At 39.2% G+C, this 25,681-nt stretch overlaps 1 protein-coding gene across 2 annotated transcripts in view; it reads left to right on the top strand.

Annotated features, from left to right (window-relative positions):
• Positions 1 to 25,681, top strand: part of LDAH (lipid droplet associated hydrolase) — a 116,419-nt gene that overhangs the window by 5,586 nt on the left and 85,152 nt on the right. For both annotated transcript variants that reach the window (XM_035320942.1, XM_035320943.1), the window contains 2 exons: positions 7,384 to 7,542; positions 25,255 to 25,389. In XM_035320942.1, the coding sequence (XP_035176833.1) occupies positions 7,384 to 7,542; positions 25,255 to 25,389 (294 nt within the window). The remainder of the gene's footprint in view (positions 1 to 7,383; positions 7,543 to 25,254; positions 25,390 to 25,681) is intronic.

Genomic DNA, 25,681 nt, shown 5'->3' with positions numbered 1-25,681 from the left:
ACTCTTAACCCCCCCCCAAAACTGTCATATTGGTGCAAAGCACCTTCTTTGGACCAGTTGATGGCTAATGTTAGGGAAGCAATTTTTCTGTTGTAGTTGCTCTGTATCATAACATTGTCTACCAGCGATCATTTGCAGGCATAGTTCCCCGCTTCTGTTTGCAGCTCATCAGAGACATTCAGCAAACAGATCTACCTGTTCCTGATTCAAATCCACATCTGGACATTTTAAAGCTAACATTTTGATTCTTGACTTCTGCCCTGCTTTGCTGAAAAGTGTCTCAATAGTTGGCTTTATAGTTTTTGGCGCTTACAAGGGACCATTTGTCCAGTACAGAATTGATACCCAGAAGTTCTTCTCCTGTCTTCCCTACCCCTCAGGACAGCATACGCTTTCTTGGTGATAATTGCAAGGTTATTAGCTGTAATGACATCCAAGTTTTCTGATGATACTAGAGATCCAGTTCTAAAATCAGGCTTCTTCCTACACAGGTCTGTGCACATTCTCCTGTACAGTGTCTCTGCACAAGGTTCTGAAATGAAAACTAGTTCTAGTTTTCATTCTGCACTTCAACTTTTTTATCATTACAGCGCTAAGCATGAATAAGCTGTAGCCTGTACACCATTTCCATGCATTTCACAGACATTTTTGCACAGTCATCACTGAAATTCTTCTAACTGAGGAAGAAATGGTGTAAGGGGGAACAACGCAGGAACAAAACAAGCCACGGGCTTCAGATTACTGGGTCATTGACTGATTCCCTGAATAAAAGTCCTAATTACTTCACTTGTTTTAGATGGAAGCAGCCTACTGTTCTAAACTGTCTGAGGTACAGATGTAGGGATTTACCAGCTTATTTCATTTAACTACATTGCTTCATTTGACATGTCCACAGGGTTTCCCTTGTTTTCACAAATAACACGTTTTTTACTTACTGCTTCAGCATGAAAGGGGCTAGCATGTCCTTTCCATCATATGACTGGCAGAATTATACTGTAAAATAAAATGCTAGAATGTTTCAGTTATATTTGCTACTTGCTGCTGCTTTTCTTCTAGAGAATGAGTCAAGATTTGTGACCGATGTCACAACAGCTTGCGAAGTCTTTGGCCTATGCTTTTAGCTTTTCTACTGAAAATCTGGTATCTTCTGTTTGTCTGTAGTTTGTCTAAAGAAATCCTTGCTGAGATGTAGGCCTTCTGCATTTCACCCCTCGTTCGCTGTTGCAGGTTTCCTACCAGGTCAGTCTGTCTGTTCCTACTGCTACCAGCTCTTTGCTGTGAGCATGGAAGTTCCAGTTGCAAATCAAGGAGCTTGGGTCAGGTCTGCACAGTTCTGCTCTAGGGACAGTGTTGCAGAAACTGTTAGAGCCTTAGCATCTAGCAGTCAGCAGGAACAAACCCACGTCCTATTTTTCCAGTCGCTCTTTCGCATTGCAATATTGAATTCAGTCACATAAGTTCACCAATTAAGGTGTTCTTGTTTTTAAGCTGGTATGGCTGATCATATTCCTTTTCTCTGACCTATATACTTTGTTGTTGTGATCTGCTGTATTCGTGAAGCTCACTGCTGCCTTTGCTGAGGTATTAGAAAAATCGGCTGAGATCCTTGTAGCACTTCATCCCTGATCTTTTCTGGTACTTTAGGGCTGTTAAGAATAGTAAAATGTTGGTTTAAAGAAACCTGTGGAGAACATTTGGTCCAACCTTCTATTCAAACCAAAATTATTTTGTCTAGCTGAGTCTTAAAAACTTCCGACGGTAGAGGTCCCACTACCTCTCAGATTTATCATCCTTTGTCTTCCTAGTGAAGAAATTTTTCATATTGTCCAAATCTATCAAGGCATGACTTGTAACTGTTGCCTCTTGGTTTACCACCTGCCATTGCAAAGAAAAGTCTGGCTTTGTAGGTATCTTTCAAATTGATCTAGGTTGTTATTAGATTGCAACTTAAGCTCTTCTTGGTGGAATAGAAAAATGCAATTTTTAAGTGTTGGTCGTTGTCCTTTAGACACGAGTCATGCTTTAGCACCTGTATCATCTTGATTGTCACCTGTCTGACTCTCTCTGGTATGTTAATGTCTTTTTTTGTACTGAGGAGTCCAAAACTGGACAAAGTGCTCCAGATGCATTCTCTCCAATGCCAAGCAGAGGAATATAATCATACTAATTAACCAGCTGGCTACTCTGGCAAATGCAGCCTTGTATATGCTTGCAAGGGCACGCTGCTGACTCATGTCCAATTTGTTGTCCATTAGTGTCTTTTCTGCAAAGCCACTTTCTCACCTGTGAGCACCCCTTCTGTGCTGCATTGGTTTATTGAACAACTGAAGGTGCAGGACTTTCTGTTGGCCATTGGATTTCATGTGGTTTCTGTTAGGCTGTTTTTCTAGCCTGCAAAGGTCCATTTGGATAGCAGCACCGCCCTGGAGAGTTTGAGTTGGTCTCTTTCTCCCTATCCAAGACTGGTATTATGGACCAACCTGCTGAGAGTGCTTACTGTCCTGTTGTACAGATAATTAATGAAGACACTGAACAATATTGTTCCAATATTGATCTTCAAGGGACATGGCTGGTAAATTAATGTTTTCCTTTGTTGTGTAGGATTTTGTTGAGTCGTGTGGGTTAAGCTAAACATCTACTTTTCTCCCCTCGAGTCATTTGTCCTTCATAAAAGGCAGTGAAGTTATTCAGGCACATTGTGCCCTTGCCAAATCCATGCTGGGTGTTCTCAGTCACTTTTGTGTGTCTGAATACAACTTCAGGAGGATTTTTTGTGACAGCTTTCTGAGAACTGAGATGAGGCTGACTGGCCCTTAGCACCCTTCATCCACCATCTTGAACATGTGCATGATGGTTGACTTTTTGCTGTTGTCAAGCACCACCCCTAGTCATTATGATAAATCAAAAAAGACAGGGAATGGACTCAAAACAGCCCTGGCCAGCTTTTTGGGCACCCTGAGATATATCTTACATGGTTTTGTGGAAGAGCTTAAGTCAGGTTTGCTTCACTGTTCCTTTTTCCTTTACTTTGATTCCACCACTGTTCTGTGCAGGCAGGATCTGTTGTCTCTGTTGAGGGTGGAGAGGCCTCACAGAGAGGTCTGGACAAAGTATAGAGCTAGGCAGTCACCAGCAGTATGAAGTTCAGCAAGAGCATATCCTGGATTCCACACCTGGGAAGGGACAACTATAGCTATAAGTACGTGCCTGGGGATGAGAGGCTGGAGAGCAGCTCTGCAGAAAGAGATCTGAGGGTTTTGGTTGACAGCAAATTGAGTCAACAGTGTGACCTGGCAGCCAGGAGGGTCAGCAGTGTCCTGGGGCGCATCAGACATGGCATTGCTAGCTGGTTGAGGGAAGGGATTATCGTGCTCTGCTGTGTGATGATGTGGCCTGAGCTTGAGTACTGTGTGAAGTTTTGGGTGTCACAATATAAAAAGGACATAAAACTATTAGAGCATCCAAAGGAGGGCTGCAGAGCTGGCGAAGAGTCTAGAGGGCAAGATGTACGAGGAGGGCTGAAGTCCCTTGGTTTGTTCAGCCCAGAGCAGAGCAGACTAAGGGAGGCCTCATGGCAGCCTGCAGCTCCCTCACGAGGGGAGCGGAGGGGCAGGCGCTGAGCTCTGCTCTCTGGGGACAGCGACAGGACCTGAGGGAATGGCATGGGGCTGGGACAGGGGAGGGTCAGGCTGGGTGTGAAGGAAAATTTGGCACCCAGAAGGTGGTCGGGCACTGGCACAGGTTCCCCAGGGCAGTGATCACAGCACCAAGTCTGCTGGAGTTCAAGGAGTGCTCTCAGACATAGGGTCTGATTTTGGGTGGTCATGTGTTGAGCCAGGACTTGGACTTGATGATCCTTGTGGGTCCCTTCCAACTCAGGATGTTCTGTGGTTTTATGATTATCTTTGCCCATGTGATTACCAGTGTAGTCCTCAGTTAAGTATCATTCTTCAGATCAGGTACAGTGACCTGTTTGTCCTGTCTTAAGATTGGGTAATTTATAAGCTAAATTTTAAACAGCTTACTCTGGTTATGTTATGCAGTGCTAGACCAAGTTTGTGATAGGTTTTTCATAGAATAGTATTTTGAATGTAGATCACAAATGTTGTTTTTCCCAAGAGATCTTTCAAATAAAACCTTAATTCCAAGTAATTGTGTAAGGTAGAACAGTTAACATGCTATCAGGACAGTTGCATAAATAATTAAGCACTGTGGATGCAAAGGAAGGTTGCTTTTACTATTAGCATTTTGATTGAGAGTCACCAGCAACACAAGGATGAATGTGAAGAGATCTAGTTGTATGGCAGAAGTAATCTATTCCTAGTGGATAACCTTGTTTCCAAATATTCTCATCTGATAGCAGTAGTTGTGGTAGATGGTAGGCAGTAGGTGTAGTCCAGTGGTATGACACCTAAATATACATGTTTGTTTATAAGTGTCTTTAAGTATTGCAGAAGTGTCTTAAGTTCTCATGATAGGCTTTGATGGCTACAGGGTGATTTGCTTCATCTGGAGGTAGAAACCTAGTGGCTGGTCCCATGATTCACCAGTCAGTCCCTCTGCCGTAGCCTAGATCTCTGTATCGTGTAAGAGGAGTTGTCTTTCATGTAGACACCTTAATTAAGAGCTAAAGCCCTACCCAGCAAGTCAAAGGCCATGTTTGTGTATTCTAGCAGAAGTTGAGCCATGTCTTTCCAACTAGATAAATATTGTTGACAGAAACTGTCCTTCTTATAATACTTTTCCATGTACACTTAAGAGTGTATGGGTAGGGGTTGGAGATGAGAGAAAATACTGCATGGGTCTGACTTCCTACATAGTTGCACCTCTTTCTCTAGCTCTGTTCTCTTCCACAACAAGTCATGAGACTCCCTCAGGTCAAGTCTGTGGTTCTGAGTTCTCCTTAGCTTGCCTATAGCAGTGGCACGAACTGTGCCCTCTGCCAGCTGGCTGAGCTGATAGGAACCTCATCTCAAAACCCATCCATTAAATGCATCTGGAGATTGATGGACTGTCTTAAATATTTCTATGGGAGATACAGGCAATTAATTCCAAAGATAGATGTCTATAATGGAAGCATTGTTCTTGAAAACTGCTTTTATGAAGAACAAAGAACTATAGATATTTGGGAATATTATTAATTTTCTCTTAAAACAGGTCTAAGTAGCATCGTAGAAGTATATCCAGTTCCTTTTGTGTTTTTCTCTTCAGTCCATCTATATTACTACAGACCATAAGATTCTAAATGAAAAACTCAGCAATGAATAATAAAATAAAAAATCCTTAAGCTTTTACAAAGTGAGTACTAGGGAACCTTTTGGAATTGTCTTACGTGGGCAGTTTTTCAGAAAACTTTTTTTTTTAGTGCACAGTCTTATTTTCACATACTGCAGTGCTGTGCATAGTAGAAATTGGAAGTTATGTTAAAAAGGAGTAAAGCTACTACAGAAATTGATGTGAACCTGAAAAGTCTACCATTTCAGTCAAAAATGTGTTGCTGGCCTTCCTTTTTCATTTTTCAGTTTATGACCTTATATTGCAGATGCTACACGAGAATGAAGAATTGCCAGTGGGATTTCCCTTTGGAGTTGCTCAGTAAAATCAGTTCAAAATGAAACTTGACAAACTGTTTTTTTTTATTGGTTTGCAATTAGAAACTTTGTGTGAAACTTACTTTTTTGGATAAGGGTTTTGGATAAGGCTTCTTGAATTATAAAGACCTCAGAAAATGGATGACAAGCTAGAATTTTACAGTGGTTGTTGATGTAACTGGGTTTCTCTGTCAGAGATGCTCTTGGTGTCTTTGAGTTTTGAGTAGTTAAAAAATGAAAAGCAGGAATTACATACCGCAAATTATTCCTTATTATTAATGTTTGAAAGTATTCAATTACTTTCCTTCCCATCACTGTAAGCTAGAAATGGTAATGCAGTAAATAAAGTAGTAAAATTTTCTCCTTTGGCATTAAAAGAGTTTTTTTGTGGGGAAGTGGACGGGGGCGGGGGGAACGACACGACTTCAGAGAATAGTGCTGTAACTGAAAGTACTAAACAACACTTTCTTCCCTCCAGAAGCATTTATATTTTTGTCAACTTTAATGTCATTACCTAGTACGCCCCAAAAGTTAGACTTAATCACACAGAAAGACAAAAAAAAGATTCGAATAACAATTTGATTAAATTGTGAAGAATTAAGTCAGACAGCTTTTTCCATTACAGATGGTCATATTTCGGGCAAAAAAAAATGCATAGTCATTCCTGTAATAATTTAACCAAGCCTTTCAGCTCCATATAAGTGAGATATTTTGCTTTAAAAGCCTGAAATGAGGTTCTTCTAAGATAGGAACTGTTTTGTAGAGCTTAAATAGCCCTCAAAGTTGATACAAACAGCACTGTTGACCTACTGAGTACAGGTCTCAGTTCTGAGTGATGCATATATGAGACTTACTCCAACAAGGACAGGCTTCTGACTCTTCATTTGATAGCACATAGTTCATCTCAAAGACATTTTGATTTGTAACTAGTCACTTGATGAAGAGGCCTTTTTACTTAAGGGAAGATGCAAGAGTTTAGTCAATCAGCCAGTTCCAAAGTGGTACCCTGTTAGTACACAGCCATTTCATGTGTGACAAAAACATGAACTGATGAACATGCTGTGCTTATTTGGTACCATGCTGTTTTATTTCCCATCACTGCATTCAGATAACTAAATAATTTAAGAAAAGTTGTAAAGGGGAGCATAAATACATGCCTGAAGTGTTCAAATCTTGATGAGCTTTCACTGAGACTCCTCTTCTAAACCATTGGAAATTTCTAGATAATTTAGTTGTGCTGGACTTGAAATGAGGAACCCAGCTACTGCTGGAAGGCAGTCTAGTAACTAGCCCATTTGCCTTTTGGCTTCCATCGTCATCGTTTCCTTATGATGCTGTGTTCCCATACTGAGGCACACAGAACTTGTGAAGGCGTTCATGCAGTACTTCTCCTTGGTTTGGTATTTTTTCTTTTCTTCATCTTCACATATGTTTCAACTGAATCTTTTCTCTGTACTCTGTGAATAAGAAATTTAAAATTATTTGCCTTTAAGGTAGACTAGATATTATTGTCCAGTTCATCACTGAATACTTGTGTCAAAATCTGAAAGATGCTTTCCCTTGCAGGGTGGTAGTGTGTTTAAACTCTTGCAATTTACTCAAACATCAAATATTGAATTGGGCCGCTGTTTACTGGAGGTGACAGTCGCTTGGGAGGGTAGTATTTTTTTGTTGTTGGTGGTGGATTGTTTTTTCTTTCCCCAGTTGTCCTATGGGAAGGTACAATAACAGAGAGCAAGCTATATAAATATTTGCTGATCTCTTTCTAACAGTGTCTTGTTTTGTCTTACAGCAAACATGAGGTCAGCATCAGAAGAGCCAGTCCCATTACATGAAGAATTTATCTACTGTTGTGGAGCTGCTACCCATGTTTTAAAATGTGGGCCATGGAAAGACCTCTCAAAAGATGAAAGTAAAAATCTCCCTAGGCTCTTATTCATGATTATTCCTGGTAAGGGTCTTTTTGTTTGTTTTTTAAGTCTGGAAATATGGTGAATTGGCATAGGCATATTCAGTTTCCATGTCAAAAATGTTACTAGATAAATGATGGAATTTGTCATATACATGCGGCTAAAAATCAGTGTTATTACAATGGTGAAATTCCTTTGTTATACTGGCTTAGTACTGTTATCTATATTTGTAGTAGTGCCTTAAGGTAAAACTGAAAAATTAGGATGTCACTTATTCTGTGGTAGCTGTTTGCTGACAGCGTTGTATATTTTCATCACTCTTTCCATTTATTTCTTGTGTGTTAGAGTGGTACTGCCATGTCAACCTTGTGCTAATTGTTCAAGTATATTCTGCTGCTTATGGGCTGGTCCTTATTTAGTGGTGGAAGTGTGCCCAGGTCCCATTTTTCATTTTTTACAAGGTTTTGGAAGCATTGTAGAATATTTTACGTCCATTTCTCAGGCACAATGATTTTATGTCCTAGCCTCCTGTAGCTGAATAATAGCCTAACTTTTAACACCATCACAGTGAAGTTTAAATGCTTTCTGTAACTGAAAAGAAGAAATAAACGTCCCATTATTTCATCTTGCTACTGCTTCATGGGAACAGATTTTTAAGCCTGATGCAGAGTGTAAGTTTTTCCTAAAGATCATCTGTATGGATCCAAATTGTTGAACAGTTTTGCAGAGGTGCAAGCATGATTTGATGCTCTTTGATTGCTGATCTCTTCTAGCATTTTTGGAAGGCTGAATGAACAGCTAAGTGTTCCTTCCCCTAAGTTCAGGAGACTTGGTCTGTCTTCGGGTTGTGATGCCCATAACTTTGGGCTGGTGGTAAAGCCTGTAGCTAGCGTAAACCTGTAAAGCTAACAAACATCAGTAGAAGGGTTTGTAGAGGAAGAGTGCAAGTGTCAAATAGATGTACTGGCATCCAAAATGAGGCATCTGTACAAGGCATGTCAAGTTCTTTTGCTTGAAATGCACCAGGACACCCAGGCTTTATAGGCTCTATATTCATCACAGGAAAATGTAGTGGCAGGGCTACCTGGATCTTAATTCTTGTGGGACACTTGTATGAGGACTTCTTAATAACATTTTATATTAACCCGGTAAGTAACCTGAAATAAACATTTAGAGTGCTTCTGTAGTGATGTGCCAGCTTTTGTGAGCAGTTGATTAATGTTTTTGCTCTTATTTCAAAATTACGTTGCTAACACGCTGGAAGTTCTCTCGCTGAGAAAACAAAAAATGTAACAACAACAACTGCCACGCTGCAAAAAAAGCTGGCTTAGGAAATAACTGATGATGGTGAGAGTGGTTTCTGGCAGACAGTAACCAACTACAGTACCCAGTGCCTCACAGTACCCAGTGCCTCTCAGCATTTCCCTCTGCTGAATAACTGAAGTCACTGTGAAGTGCTAAGTGTTATGTCCTGTTAAGAACAGATCGTTTTTGCTTGCATAAAAGCAATTAACTTTTTACAGGAAGAATCTAAAAGATGAGTGATGCCATTGTGGATATGGTGTTTCACTTACGGTGCTTATCTGTTCTAACAATTGTAAAATAAGCAAAAAACAACCAAGTTGTCATAACTCTTCTTTTACTAGTTTTACATTAAGTAGGTATTTATTTCTTTAGAGGTGATAATTTAATATTTTTGACTTAACCACATCAATCCTTACATCTTATGCTGATACCAGAATTTTATTTTATTAACAAATACTGATATTGAGGAATGCAAAGATCTGTGTACATCTAAGTCTACTGAGAGAGAAATCCAAAAATAATCCTTCGTCAGATGTTAAGATTTTCAAAGCCAAGTGTTTAAATGTTGAAGAATGGCAAAATGATTTGAATTCTGACTTGGATTATGGTTGCTGCTCAACACCGCTACCCTTTCTTACAAATCCTGTGCATTTTTTGCTTATTTCCGTTTTGCTCTTGATTTGTCTTGCCATATCAGCCATTTCCGTTATACTTTCCTTCGGGGTTCCTGTTGACCTCCTGCTTTAGTTCCTGAACAGATTATATTTTGATTCTGATTAGTTTCTTGCTGTCTGGTGTTTCCAAGGGTACAGCCCCACTGAGAGCAAAAAGCTCTTCTAAAGAAAAGAGATTTGTACATCCAGAAGCTGGCCTTAAGAAGTCCCAACAAGAGAAAACCACACCAAATACTGTGAAATGCATTTAAAAACTGATTTTTTGAGGCATTACCCAAACATCTGAAATGTCCAAAGCTTTCTGTGTATACTTTCACTCCTGCATACATACCTGCCACATGCGGTTCATTCTGGGATATGAACTGGGTGACCCGAACGTCACTGAAGAAAGAGCTCTGAAAAGCCACCAAAGGAGGCAGAACATTTAAGCTGACTTGTAAGTTACTTGATTTGTAAATCTCCTCAAGGGATTTTGAGCATTATGGTGAACGTTTTGGCCAAGATTACACTGTTGTTCTGGAGGATGCTTCTGTTGGTTAACCCATGTGGTAGTGCTGTTTATTCTTCTGGTTCCTCATTTTTTCCTGCTTTTTCCTCACCTGGAGTTGGTTGAAGATACTAGTTGCATTGTTTCATAGGATTCTGTAGGACTTTTTCAGGCAGAGACAATTATCTTGCATGTGTGTATGCGTGATTCCTCTTCCTGAGCAGTAAGTACACTTGAAAGGCATGTATCCCGGGCTGAGATCCCTTATGGGATGAAATAACGAAAGGCAAAAGGACAGCTTGGTACAGGTCAAGGAAAAAAAAAAAAAAAAACAGACAAGGGCAGCTCTCCCTCAAACAGGGAAGCATGCACAGCCAAGTGCTCAGTGAGCCTAACGGAGCGTGGTTAGTGCTAGTGTGGGTGGCTTGTTGTTCTGCGTGTTACTGACCTGGTACGTGCTTTCTGGTGTTAATGAAATCCATGCGTGTGATTCTGTTTACGTACAGCCCAAACAGGGCATGGGGGAGGCAAGTATAGAAGAGAAGGATGATAAAATTCTCAGCTTCTGCTGGGATTGCAAGACACTTAAGAATAAATCCTATATCCTCATTTTGTTAGATTCCTTCCTGATGGGGCGGATTTCTCTCTGCCCTGACTTATTTTTTGAAAGGGGTTGAGAGAGCTGGCTCCAAAATATTCTCATATTCTGAAGCCAGTGGTAAAATTCCCATTGACTTCAAACAAGGCAGAAGCCTGCCTCCTGCGGACTGAGGGCTCCCCGTGCTTGAAGCAGTGGAAATGCAGAACGTTCAGTGGAGTTGTCTCATTTAACAGCAGGCTAATGCTTTTACATATGGTGGTCTGTGTACACTTACTTGAATAAATGATACGTTGAAATGTTTAATGTGAACTTTCTTGTTTCATAACATTTTTCTTGTGTAAGCAAAACCACTGTATAGGAATATGTATTTATTGAAGTAATTACTGTGTAAAAGGCCCAATTTGTCCTCTTATCCTCAGTCAATAATATGTGTGTGCTTGTTTACAGTTCTTAATATGAATTATTTTCTATTAAAATCAATGAAATTTACTTAATGAGAGTAAAATTAAATGTATACATGATCAGGTTCACAGTCTTCTGGAAATGTAGGCGTTATGGGAAAGGACGGGAATTATTTTTTTCCTCTTGTGTTATAAAGGTCTATTTTTTCCTTCTGCAGTGTTTGTTTAGTGTAAAATTAGCAGTGAAGTATAAAATCTACTGCAGTAATATTTAACATTGCTTGGGTTCATTGGAAACCAGGATCCACAGAGTGTAATGGAATATTTTTTTTACTGTTTAAAGAGTATCTGTCTATTTGTGTCTGTGTACTTATGAAACATTTAACTTTGTAAATAAATACAGTGCAGATTTTAAAACCACTATGCTGTTTAGCTCCATCTTTATAAAGTTTTTCTCTTGCGTTTTGTTGCAGGAGTGCACTGCGATATCTTCATTCCCAGCATCGTATTTGTTACCATTGCTGTAAACTAGGCATCTTTGTTATCTGCTATCTTGTATTCAGGAAGCTTAATTCATGGTTGATAATGTGTAATACAAATAATCTATGTATGTATATTTTTTTTGTGGTAAAGCATGCTACATAAGTTTTGTTCATTAACATACAGAAACCTCAGAATTTGTTGCTTTGGCAGACGTGCAGAGCATTCCCTGTGCTTGCCAACTTTCTTGATCTGCCTGCTTGCAGTCAGATTGCTGCTGGGATATTGGATCATCATATTGTTTTACCAACTTATGTAGTGACTTGGTGGTGTTTAAGTCCTTATAGGCTTTAAACAGATGCTTTCTTCAAAGTATAAAGATTTAATCTCCTGAGATAATCCTCCCAGTCAAGAATTGCTTATGGTTTTCTGCACAACAGATGGCTTAGACTTGTATTCTGATCTTCTCTTAGGAGTAGCTACATGTACTTCCACAAGACTGCTGTCACTTCAAGACTACTTAGCTGTTTTTCAGTAGTGAAAATAGTACAATTTTTCTAGATTATGACAAGTCTTTAATGTGTTCTCCCTTGAAGTGAGACTTCCTGTTAGCTTTAAAGACTATGAAGTTCTATTTTTGACTGTACTGCAAGGACTCTGAAAAGTCTTCAATACTTTGGCTGTCTTCGTGTGCTGCTTTGATATTTAAAAATCATCTCTCAACATTTTCATAAGAAAAGTTTATTAAGGTTCAGTATATAATAATACTTTGCATTAAAACTAATCGCATAGCCCTGAGGCTTAATTACTTTGTATTTTAACGTTTGTTTTTTTTCCTTTGCTATTGTAATGTTGTTAATCATTCTGTCTGCTGAGCAATCACGGGAATGAATAGTTTTTCAGAGGTCTACCAACGGAGCTACTGTTACCACCGAGACCAAGGGCTTTGCTTATAATTTAAAAAAAAATGTTCCTGGCTCTACAAACCATGTAAAGCATGTTTACTCCAATTCTCTTCAATTGGATTTTAAGATATACTTTAAATTAAACAAAATTAATGGGCTTTAATGGGCCTCCTGGTGTATGATCTGTATGTTGTAACCATTTGTCAGCAAGAACTGCGTAAGATCTTGTAAGGACTCCCAGTATTAGTGGATTAGGTTGCAGCATATAGCTTCTGGCAGCCTTGGCGTCTATGTAATTCAGAATCTGGTATGTGAAACTTGGTACTTAATGCGCGATTACTCCACAGTTTTGCTCTTTTTGCCTTTTACTGGTTTAAAATCAGCTTTTGGAGTGAGACCATTCAGTCATTCAAGGGAGGCACTTCCCTCCTCTGCCCACTTTGCATGTCAGTCAGTGCATCCTCACCAGGGCATGGCAGGGTTCACCATTTGCACAGGAGGGGAGGGAAATGCTGCTGGCAGTGAACGGGCAGATGAAGAGGAAAGATGACTTTGTACCTCCTGGGCAAGGGCACTTTGAGGTTCTGGCTCCTGTTCTAGTGCTGCATACGCTTTGTGCTCACAGTCACTGAATAAGCTCCAGCAACAACTTAAAGAACAAAATCAAGAACCTGTTCTGTCTGCATTAAGCAGAAAAAGATTACTTTTTACCTGGACATGTTCCTGAGTGACTGTCTCCAGCTGACCGCTGCACGTGAGCCAGAGGGACAGACAGAATGATATTGAGAAGTTCCAGCTAGCCTCATTGAGTCTGCAAATCTGGCTCGATTTGCAGTCAATCTGGTCATCCAAACTTCTTGTCCAGGTGTGGATTGGGATCTTTATGTATTTTTTGGAGGGGGGTGCACACAAAAGGTAGTAAACATAAACATATGGATAACGCTAGTTAAACACTTGATTGGAATTAGCCACTTTTCCAAGAACTGTAATTTCAGCTGCCCACTTCTTGCCTTCACAGCCATACTGCACAGTAAGTGCCATAACACTGAAGTCTGGGTTTGTCGAGTACCAAATAGAGTTAAAAATTGCTAAGGAGTGAAAAGTGGTACTTAGACACAGTATGGAAAGGGTATGCCAGAAGAGGGAGCTGTTTTAAAGAGTAGAAAAAAATACAGCATTTCTTGGAAAGCTTTTTGCGGTAATAGCCATCTATACCATACGCCAGCAGGCTTCAGGCTATCATCTGAATGCATATGTAGGCACTGACTGTTTCTCAACAGTCTGTGTATCACACACAAAAAAATAATAGTTTTATAGGACCATTCATGGGGCAGTGATTAATGGTTCTGGTGGTTGTTGAAGGTCATAAAAATGCCTTTAACTAGTGTTATGGGGAGCAAAATAAAGGAAGTCCACTTAGAGCAGAGAATTCAAGGACTGGAATGTTGGGGCTTTTGTTCCCAGCCTTGCCACTGGGTAGCTTTTCAATAGATGCTTCAGTCATCCTCACAAATTGTGTAGCAAACCACCAAACAAATCTTCATTCCCATTTGCAAAATTTATCTAATCTATCACCAAAGTCTCTAAGCCAGCATTCAGTAAGAGTCAACTAACAATGTGTAAATAAATTACCAATAAAAGCACAACTGGATGGAGTGAGACGACAAATACTTCCTCTCCTAGAATGTTTAACTCTGGGCAGCTCCACTCTTTCTGGTTTTGTGAAATAATTGCACCAGGACATGTATCATATTCTGTTTGTACAGCACTAAATACCCAAAGGACATAAGGACTTTAAGGAAAATAACTTATCACACTTAAATACTTCATCTCTTTATTATGTAAAAAAAAATGCTGATTTCGCTTTGGATTTGGGTGGTTTGAATTAAGTAATTCTTTTAGATGCAATGATAATTTTTACATGGAAGTCATAGTTTAACTGCTCTCCTGCTAATATTGAAAAAAGCTGCCTATGATTTCTGTTTACAGGCTTAGTTTTGATGATCTGAACCTGAGACTAACAATTTTGTGTGCATATATAAATATTCACAAACTGTTTTCTGTGTGGATGGATATTTTCCATCATGTTAACACTGTCCTTTGTGTTCATTTTCCTACCTCCACTAGTTTCAAATGCAAGGAGTTGCATGCATTCTGTTAGCTGTGCTTATTCCCACCAGACCTTCCCAAGTAGACCAGTGCTGCTGTTGTCAATTCTCAGCTGAAGAAAAGAAGCAGAGAGGAAGGGGGATTTAGGTACCGAAAAATACAGATGATGTTATTGGTATGTTAAAACTCATGCAGGGAATCAACTTGAGAACCTTGTTACATTGGACTTTTGGCCCCTGTGAGCAGCACAACTATAGCAGAGGTCTTGAGGCAGCCACTTGCTGCCTTGAATGTACTCTTTGCCTCCTGAACTGCTGCTTGCAGAAAGCCAGCTGGTATTCCTAAAGCTCTCAAGAATGAATATATATATATATATACATATATTTTTTACCTGTATCCCTGTATCCCACCTCTCTGTCTAATGACCCTGTGTAATCAATGTCAGGCAATCAGAGCTTTCCTGGAAAGTTTCTGCTGTTCCTTGCTTTATTGAAAGTGGAACTTATTTGAGGCTCCCTTTAGAGACTAGGAGGAGGATCTGGAGTATTCATTGAGCTCTTGCCTTCAACCATCAAGCCCTTGACTTAAGGCCATAAAGAAGACTTTGCTGAGTCTAAAGTATAACACAAATTAGAAAATGTTTAGAGTATATATTAAGACCAAACAGGCACTAGAAATCTAAGAGCTTAATGCTTTAAGCACCTAAACTTTGTAAGGCCATAATTTCACCATCCAAAATGTTTGTCAACAATAGTGGCATAAGGTATTCCTGTTCCCACCACGCTGTGCCACTCCGCCCCTCGGTTAGGCCAGAACAATAGTTTGGGAGGTCATGCTGTGAGTTAAGTACATACATACATTTATTTCTGGGGTCGATTTTTAAGCTGGAACCATCCCCTGTTTGGGTTCACAGCACGGCCCCGCAGTTGTGCCGGTGTAAGTCAGAGGCTGGTGAACCGTGGTAGGGGTTGGGAATGGCAGTCAGGGAGGGAAGGATGGGGTTCCTTCAGAGGACTCCTTGCAGAACTTCCCGTAGTTGGGTTGTGGTGTCAGTCCTCAGCACACACAATGTATATGTGGGTGCATACACTCTGTCTTGAGACTTTTCTGGAGGAGTTGGTGCCCCACGGGTCACACCAAGCGGTAGTGAGTTGCTGTGAATGCCCCTGCCTTGTGGCTTCTGCTGGTGTTCACACCTCAGCTCTAGACGAAGCTGCCAACTCTTGATATTTGACCCTGAGTTCACAGATTCTGATTCAGAGAATTAAAATTTGGTTTGCTTTTCAGTTGGTTTGATTTTTTTTTTTTTTCTCCTGAATAAAAATTGACAGTGGAAAAGGAGCTTTCTTAATCTTCAGTAGCTGGTATATGCAATGCAACAGCAATCAATGCAAATAGGTTACACTCTAAAGTCCATATAGCATGGCAACCTAGGTAGATGGGTTTATATAGGACAAGATAACATGTATTCTCCTTCCCCTTGACTACAGGTCTTCTTATCAGAAGATAAGGTAACAAGACCATAGATTTCTATTTCAGTGAGAAATGCAGCAGAACACTTTGGATTCATGTACTTGCATGCAGCTGCTGCTGCTCGGGGATGGGATGGGCATCGGTCAGTGAGTGGTGAGCAATTGCATTGTGCATCACTTGTTTTGTATATTCTCTTGCTGTTATTATTTTTACTATCCCTTCTTTTTCTGTCCTACTAAACTGTCATGAGTTTTACTTTTTTTCCAATCCTCTCCCCGACCCCCCTGGGGAGAAGCAAGCAAACATCTGCATGCTGCTGAGCTGCCTGCTGGGTTACACCACAACAGCCTGTTTATTCTTTCTATTTTCTCATTTATAAAATGGGAATAATGAAATCTTCCTGGGTCAAGTTCTTGAGGACTTGTCAACGAGATGTGCTGTCTGGACTTGGACCAAAGCTTTTTGAGGGCTCTCCTCTTTATTCCATGGGGATAAATAGTTTGACTTTTTCAGAAAACTGCTCTTTGTGGATAACACTAATTTTTATGTACCTGTCTGGTTTCTGCTTTCTAACTCCAGTAAAACTTTGAACACATCAGCTGATTTTCCCCAAATCCTTTGGAACTAAAGGAGACTCAAAGATACTGAGAAGATAAGAATTTGGATAGAGAACATACAGACTGGCAGAGTAGCCCCTAAAGGAATGGTGTGCTCTATGCTATATTAGGTATCCTATACTAGATAAAAGAAAATTCCGTTCTTAGGACACTGCACTCCATTATTTTTGCTGCTTATGGACTACTTGTTTGTGAGTAATATATTAAAATATGCTGACAGTTGTGCTTTGTTTACTAGGTCAGCCCACCAGCTTCCATTGTCTTTAGAAAAGAAAAAAAAAATGTATCTTTCATTAAAAATACAAACTTCCTCATGCAAAGAGGAGTCTGTATGTCAGATCTAGGCTTGAAATATGCCACTTTTGTTGAATTTCCCAGTGCTCCAGCAGTACCTCTGATGGGGGCTTGGCACATTTAAGCTTGTTAAGTTGGGGGAGGCAGAGTAATGACAGGATGGTTGAAGCTCCAACTGTGCTTGACAGCATTTCCCTCTCCTAAATCTGGGTGGCAGATGTGACTTACTGAAGTGGCTTGCCGAAATTTCTCTATCTGTAGCCTTCTCTCCATGTCATCTCCCTGTTAATGAAGCGTTGTTTTCAGCATGGATTCTTCCTGCCTGCCTGGCCACAAAGCATAATCAGGAGAGGAAGTAATCCCCCTCCTGCAATGTGCAGAAACTTGGCTTGAGTTATGGAAATATTGTGTTCTAGGGTATTTTGCTTGGTTTGACCATTTAAAGAAGTTTTTTTGTTGTTGTTGTTGTTGATTTTTCCCTATGATATCTGAGGCAGAGGGGAAGAAGAAACTACCTGCCAGAGAACCCACCTATGACGGAAATCGAGTTTAGCCATGTGCATCATGTACAAATAATGCAGTTAAAATGTGTATTATACACATTTGTCCATTGGTTTTCTGCTGTGAGCAGGACGGAGGATTATGATCATTGTCCTGATTTCCATTTTTGAGAGGAAATCTGGTTTTGTTTTTATTGATGGATCTAAAAGCTCCCATAAGAATAAGTAAATATGTAGTAATATGTACTTACATAATGCCTTTCCACCTTTAAGTCTTAGATCTCTTACATCCATTATTAAAGTTTCTTACGGCACAGAAACTCTTAATGGTAGGTCTTAAATCCCTAAACATCTGTGCTTGTCCAAAGTGACTTGTGTTTACGAAGGAGGAAAGTGTTTGAAGCATATGAGTTGAAGTCTTCAAGGAACATCTTCTCAGGACTGGTACAAATATCCTTACTACATGGTCTTTTTCCTCAGTCTTCGGTTTTCTTCTTGGTTTGTCATATGCAGAACAGGTTGTTGTTCTCTCTTACCTTTCTGAACACTAATAAATGCAAGCACAAAATCACTTTAGACTGTTCCTTTCAAATGCTGCATTCCCTTGGTGTTCCTGACCCACACAAAGAAATCTTTTCTTTCCACAAGAATTGCAGCAACACCCTTTCAGACTTTTTTCTAACAACTGCTGTCTTCATGTTCTCCATAGCTATTTGTTACCTGTTTATAAAATATTTTATTCTGAAATCTTTCATAAGAAAGAAAGAAAAATAAATGACCTTGAAGCTCTCAAGCTTACACTTTTCTTTTTTTGTGTAACTCTGACCAGCAGTACAGCATAGACAGATCTCTGATACAAATTTGAAAATTTAATTTCTGGTGCTTTTACAATTTATTGTTTGCTTCCTCATTGTATCTTATTCAAAATCGATAAAATCTGCAGAACTATTTATCTGCACAAAACAAATAATTTGTGGTTATCTTGTTTTTGAATTGTTTATTTTCGTCTTTGTCTTCTTCCTGCTGATGTTGTCTCATCAGGGTTGTGTTATTCAAATGTTTCAGAGGCTTTATTGTGAACCCATTTGACACCAAGTCCCATGTTCCTCTTCTGCCCACGTCCTTTGTTCTCCTTTGTTTCTTTCAGAAGGAGATTAGTTTTCTGTTGGTCCAGTTCTGCTTCAGTCCCTGAAGTCAACTGAACAATCCCCACTGAGAATCCAAGGCCCAAGGTAGAGCTCACTGCATGATGGGTTGCAGCACAGATTGGGTCAGGCAGACCAACAGCCTGTGGGTTTTAAAGTAGTAAAATCTGTCTTCATCTGCCAAGGCAGATGTGCAGGAGACTGCATGTGCAGGTGTGTACCAGGAGATCTAATTAAAAGTGTTAATTTTTAATCTAATGTGCAGAAAATGGAACAAAAATTAGTTAGTTGTGAGCTCTAGTAAATCCTGCTTATCACTTTAAAAAAATATAGTGAAAAATTCACTATTCCATTGTGAACTCATGTTTTTCAGTTTCATACTTCTTAACTCCCTTTCAAGAATCATTTGTTTACAGGCATACTGAAAGAATCATTGATGACGTTTATTTATATATATATTTCTGTATGTGTCTTATCTGGTTGAAAGATTGAAGTGACCAGATGTATGTCAATATTTACCTTTATAACTGTATTACACCACTACAATATCAATCTCAGACTGAATCCAATAGGTTTCCATTGCCAAAATCAGGATTTCAGACTTGTTTTCATATCTGTCTGAATAGATGCTTTTAATCATTACTATGAAAAAAGAAAGGCAGAAAAACAAGCAAACAAAAAAAAAAACCAGAAAACTGTTCTGTCATAGTTTCCTGGGACTATTTTTTTTCAGACATCAGGCACAATTGTCACTTAGGGAAAAACAACGTTGTTAGTTTAATTCCGGTTTATTAGGCTGTCTGTGGGACGTCTTCAGAGGGGAATGAACCCACAATTGTCATGAATATGGAACAGTGTTAGAGAAGAGCAAGGCAAGTATATTTGTTCTGTGAAATGCATATACAGAATGTGTATTATAAAATCTCGAATGTAAGTTTTATAGCTATATCAGGCTAAAAGCTATGTATATTTTCCCATATATATAAGAAAAAATTATATATATTGTATATGTATAATACATACAGTATTGTGTATACATATAGTATAATACGTATAGATATATAAGATGTTCTTGAAAAACATCTGTAATAAGCAGTTACAGGCGCCTGGCTGAGTCCTGAGATTCCCTGTTTTCACAACCGAAGCGCTGAGGTGCTTTCCAGCCAAACTCATGATTCCAGAGGATCAAACAAGAGTTTTCACATGTGTTTTCTGCATACCGTCCTTGTTATTATTTGCTCTTTGGCTGGTGTTGCTCCTCTCGCACACATTCTAAACAGAATACAGAGCTAAGAGTTTCAGTCACCTCGATGTGCAAACAGGTGAAAGTTTAATTGATGTGAGTTTGTGATGGCTGTTCAGATGTTATTTGACAGGTTTTATTTGAAATTCCTTGACCCTGCACGGAAAGAAACCTGTGTGTTTCCTTTAAAGGCCTGATCATCAGCTGTGGTGTCAGTTTCTGCAGTTTTTTCCCAAGTGTGAGAACATCATTGTATTTTTTTTTTTTAACATGCTCCATTTAAATCCTCCTGACATCTGCGTGGGCTGCTTTCCATTCATTAACATAGGGGAGTTGCATCTTCTTCCATGGTGGCTGGTCAGACGCCAAAGACAGATTAAGTTTCCTTGAGCGAGGAACTTGTCATGTCGATTCTTCGGGCTGGAGCTGGGAGCTTTGGCAGCTCTGCAAAGAGGCAGTTGGAATCATTGCCACAAAAATGATTTTTGTGTGGTCCTGCTGTGCGCCCCTGGATTTCCAGCGTGATTTATGGCTGCTCATTTAAAACAAAGTCTGCATTTGGTTTTGTGGCAAGAGATTATCATGTAAATACTGTAGTATACATACTTAATTCAGAAACTGTGGATTATTTCTAAAATTAAACTCATGGTAATTGCTGGCATGTTTTCCAGTTCCTCAAAGTTCTCCGTAAACCCACTGCTGGCTGTGTATTTCCCTTCTTCTATTCATGTAGCTGCTTCTATTCTTTATGGTCCTGCTGAGGTCCCATAGGAAACAGAAAGCAACTGCTAGAAAAGTGCACGAAGCACCACAGCCTGCTGCCAGCTACTGCTCCTGCAGATGGGCAGGCTTTGGGAGACGCGGCTGAAAGCATCGAGGACAGTGCACAGAGCCCGATAGCTTGGTTCAAAAACAAGGTGCAAGAAACCACACAGCTGTTCGGGATGATTTAGCTACACATAAATTTCTTCTCCTTCACTCCCCACCCTGCTTGGCATTTACTGTAGGCTGAAATAAATCTTTTTCAGGTTAAATATCCTTTCCAAAGCTGCTAGGAATTACTTTCGTTTTGTCTTTTGGTCTCTCCTCATTTGAATGACCTGTATACATTTTTGAGCTACCCCTTTCAGGAGGGAAGGCTTTTCCTATATGTTTTGTTGTATATCTTTGTAGCTAACCTGAAACATTTCACAATTGCGGAGTTCGCTGTATGTTCCTCAGTAAATTCAGGAATTATTTTTGCACATGATTGTTTAATACTAGTGCTCTCGATTACAGTTTGCATTTTACATTAATATTTGACTGTTGCAGAAGAATTCAGTATTCTTGACAATTTGTAAGAGTCAAAAGCTGTCATTGCTTGTGGGGTTTAGTTATGGCCTGCGACTTTCTAGATAAGCCTTTCATATTTGTTGTTTTGCATCCAGAATTAAGTGAGTAGAGTGAATTGCATTGATGGCATATGTACCTAGATTTAAACCTCCTGGATCCAGGTAATTTCTTTCTTGGAAGTGCAGCATCTCAAGCATAAGTGCAGATTTCCTTTTAAGACAGGCCAAGTTTGTCTTTATGACACTTCACAGAGGAAATAATGTGAAATTGGGATAAAAGTGATTATCACTGTTATCATGGGGCAGGTACTTAGCTTGTACAAGTTGTCTCCCCGCTGCTAGCTGTCTTAATAAAAAGGAAGCTGCTGGTATTTAAAATCTTAATGGATAAAGCACTAAAAATCAAGTATTTGAAAGTAAAAGTCAGGCAAATGCATGTTTGTGAGTAATTTTAACATTCTTAACTGTTTGGGTGATTAAAGAATACTTCCCTGTTCTGGAAAACCTGTATCTCTGGTATGTGTAAGTGGATAGAAAACATTCACCTCTCCCTGTAGCTCAGAGTTGCACCCCTGCAAATTCTTTCAGGCTGCCGAGTTTTGCTTTAGGAATACGTGGAACACGTCAGGAAAGCAAGGAGATTTCATCTTCAGATTAAAAATGGAAAGACTTTGGGTTGTATGTGGAACAGCTGGATGAAATGACTTGTGTTACAGAAAGGAACAGAGAAGGGGCAGGAGTTCCTTGGTTATTGACATTTGTGAGTACACCAAATAAAGCGGTACAACTGCACTCTGTTTCATTGTGCAAATTGTCCACGTAACATATTCTTCCAGTAAAATGCTTAGAAATTAAGCTAATCTGCAGTGTCGTAGAGTTTTGTGTCTTTTTGTGTTATGGACACCACTTAGAGCTATTGTTTAAAAAAAATTCTCAAACAACATAAACACAGTTTAAAATTAAGCACAGTTGAGAGTAACTGCTTAAGATGTGCTTCTTGGTTCAGATGACTGCAACTTGAGATTTGCTGGCATGCATGAATGATTCAGGTGCCCTGAGGTGTCTGAGGATTGATGTGCTATTCAAATAACTGGAGTAACCTTCAAATCAGGAGGTTAACATTGCATTTACTTATGGTTTCTATTTTTTGACACTTTGGGGCTGAGTGAAAGAACATAGGCAGGTTTGTTTTGATGTATTGGGAAATCCTTAAAATGCACAAATGAGCACTGCGTTACCTCCATGCCTGCGTGATGAACCTGGTTGTTCCTTTTATTTTAAATAAAATGAAATTGTTTAATTGAACAACACTTTGACTGCAGTAGACAAGCCCAAACTATTGTTGATCACAGATTGTTGTGCGTTATTAAGCCCCAGATATTTCCACTAGCTATTACTGTAACTCTGTATAGAAAAAAAATCTTTATCCATTTAGTTTTTTTGTTCTCTCCCCTTAAAGTCTTTTCACAGATAGAAGCTAAAGTTAAAACCGTATAAAATAGCTGACTGTGCAGAGATGCAAGTTTGATCTATAATAGGAGGTTAACATTCTCCACCTACCAGTTCTGTGTGTACAGGCTTTTCAAGAGCCGGGACTACAGCTCTGCTTTTACTTAAGTCAGTGAAAATCTGGAGTAACTCCATTGAAACTGAAAGTTCAATAAAGAACGAATTTATAGCTGCTTTATACATGGTGATTTCTCTATAGAAAGCTTTGCTGTTAAAATCTTTGTTGTTGATTTTCCTTTCCATTTGTGCCAGCAGTTCTCATTCATACCCCTTCGAGGCATTTTAAAGTGTCAGTAGCAGATCTAACAACTGACCCCACAGAATGTCTTTTACTATGAGCAGGTGTGTGCAGAGAGTGGGGGAAAGGGGTTACTTTAGAATTTATGGAACTTCTCCTTTACCTCAGAATAAAAATCCCCTTTTCTTCAAGAAAAGTAGTACTGTGCTTTGAGCTTTGCGTAGTGTTTGATCCAAAGCCTCACTTGGTGGTTCATGAGCACTTCATATTTCCCTGTTCTTCAGCTGATGGCTGAATCATGAGAGTCCTTACATCCTTACGTGTTAGGTTCACCTGGCTGAGGATGGGAAGGACATTTGAAGGACAGATGTTTTTATTTTCATGCCTGCCTTTGTTTTGCATTTTTAAAGGAGGGAATAATTGAAACAAATATTCAGAACAATGTAAAGAAGAAAGGCTAGTTTTAAGATTAACATGATTTCTTGATCCCAAGCTACCTGATTGCATTATATTGCAGGACTGGGTATAGTGCTGAAACTTCATGACTATTTATACTGCAAAAAAATGCACTTTATTTTGAATTGCTGCTACTTTCATCTTCAACCTTGCTGAATGACAAGTTTCCTCTATGTAACTTCAACCCAAGAAGCTTGACAAATGACATCTAGATTTAAACTTATTATCTCTGGGGATCCATCTCTGATATACTTTTGAAGTATAAAAATGAAAAAAATAGATGAACATTTTTATGGGTAAATAAAAAGAGGTCGTAGGAGGGTGTGAAATGTAAAGGCTTGTATGTGTGACCCCTGGGAATTTTAAATGGGTTTTCTGGAAATCAGCTTGCAAAAATTTCATTGTGCATTCTTGAGTTTGTGTATACAACAGCTTATTTTAATTCTCGTTTAATTTCAAGCTCACAAAGAGATGCTTATAAGCACAAAATAACTGACACTGTTCTGTTTTTTCCCATTTTCCAAATCTATGTATTCCAGTAAAAATAGTATTGTTTTAAGATCAGATTTTTTTTAAGGCTTAAAAACCATCAGAGACTCAATAGTTTATTACATATAAGTGATGGATGAAGCATGTGTAATATCTTACCTACCTTTTATGTCCTGCCCATGTATCATCACTGGCGTGAGCAAGGGGCTCATCAGCTTCTGTGCCAGATGTGGCAGTGGGTGCCTGCTGTACTGCTTCTCTGTGGCCAGGACATGCTCCTCTGGAAACCCTACAATGAGGGAAAGCCTCTTTGGAGAGCAACACTGTGTGTTACCTGAAGAGCAAAAGGGTTGAAGTAAAAGAACCCCAAATACCCACTGTGTAAAGGGAAGAAGTGGAATAAACACAGATTTTGCCTCTATCTGCCATTTCTACAAGTGCTCATTTGATGTCAGCTCCAACTCCTCTCCTTCTCTGCCCCTGTCAGTACTTACACTGCCTCAGCCTGTTATTACAGTCAGACTTTTACAAATGAATTTACACAATTTTAATGTTGTTCTTCCCCCCTCCCATATTCTTGCAATAATACATTTGTGCTGTTTTGGGATGTCTTTGTCTTAAAAGCTGAATGCCTTTTTACACAATATTGCTCTTGCCTCCTCCTGCTGTTGATGATATCCAAACTAAGAATTGTTTGGTATGCAAGTGAAGGGCAAAAAAATTGAGCAATCATAGCTACAATGGCAGGCTTTCCTGATGTCTAAATGATAATAAGAAACCAGTGGGGGACTACCCTGGAAAAGGAAATAAATAGAGAGAAGTTATATGTTTTTGTATATGTGTGGAATTTTTATGCATCCTAGGGGAATCAGGAAGCAAGGCTTGCTTCATTTTCATATGGATTTACTCTCAAGTTAAGCCCCTTGACACTTTGTCACTGCTCATATACAAAAGAAAAACAAACACACAAAAAAAAATCTGAGTAAAGATGAAAGCTTTGCATGGAAATCTTGATATCTTGACCAAATACTGGATTATCTGTAAATAGTATACCTGTTTTCAAGTGGTAGATATTCCATATTCTGAGTGACAGATGCCTGCATTAAGTGATACACCCATTAATGCCTGTGATATTTTTGTAAGATCTCAGGATTTCTTTATATTTGCCTGATTTTCATGTGCCTTGATGGGAGAGATAAGCAAGCTGCTTGAGCTTTAATGCAAAAGGAGGTTGTCTCTTGTGCTGGGCTTCATTTTTAGCTTCTGCAATTTCAATTTTATCTTCTACATTTTCTGCAATATGCTTCTCACGGGGTGCCATGATAATGGAATTAAAACAGTTCAATAGCATAGCCCCCAAGTTTGGGAGAATAAAAATTGGAGATGTACTAAAGAAAATAACAAATTCAAGTATAATGTTGCTTACTTTGCTTTGAAGTACCTTGCTTGCTGTTGAAAGGTTAATGTTGACTGTGTTCATGTGTTTCTTTTGACAGGTAACCCTGGATTGGCAGGTTATTACAGGACCTTTATACAGGCCTTGTACTGTGGACTAAATCAGCAGTACCCCGTCTGGGTTGTGAGCCATGCCGGACATTGTAAGCCTCCTAGTGGTATGGAGATGATAGAAGGTACTATAACTTGTACACACATATTTGTAACCTCTCTTATTTCTCCAGCAGAACTTGTGTCTATTAAAAACAGCATGTCAAGTTTTTTAAATGCCTTCATTCTATTTCCACAAAATGGTCTTATGAAAAGAGAAGTTGCTAAGGAAAAGAGTATTTTTAGATAAATTAGATTTGTCAGTCAAATAAATGCTATTAAGAGCATAGGAGTTTGCTGATTGCAGTCTTGAGAGACGAGAGGAAGGTCTCATGTGTATTTACATTGAGAACAGCAGATTATAAAAGCTTGTGGTTT

The sequence above is a fragment of the Oxyura jamaicensis genome, chromosome 3 (genome assembly GCF_011077185.1).
Source record: "Oxyura jamaicensis isolate SHBP4307 breed ruddy duck chromosome 3, BPBGC_Ojam_1.0, whole genome shotgun sequence".
Classification (NCBI taxonomy): Eukaryota; Metazoa; Chordata; class Aves; order Anseriformes; family Anatidae; genus Oxyura; species Oxyura jamaicensis.
Note: the sequence above shows the minus strand (reverse complement) of the source record. Positions and strands in the feature narration are given on the sequence as shown.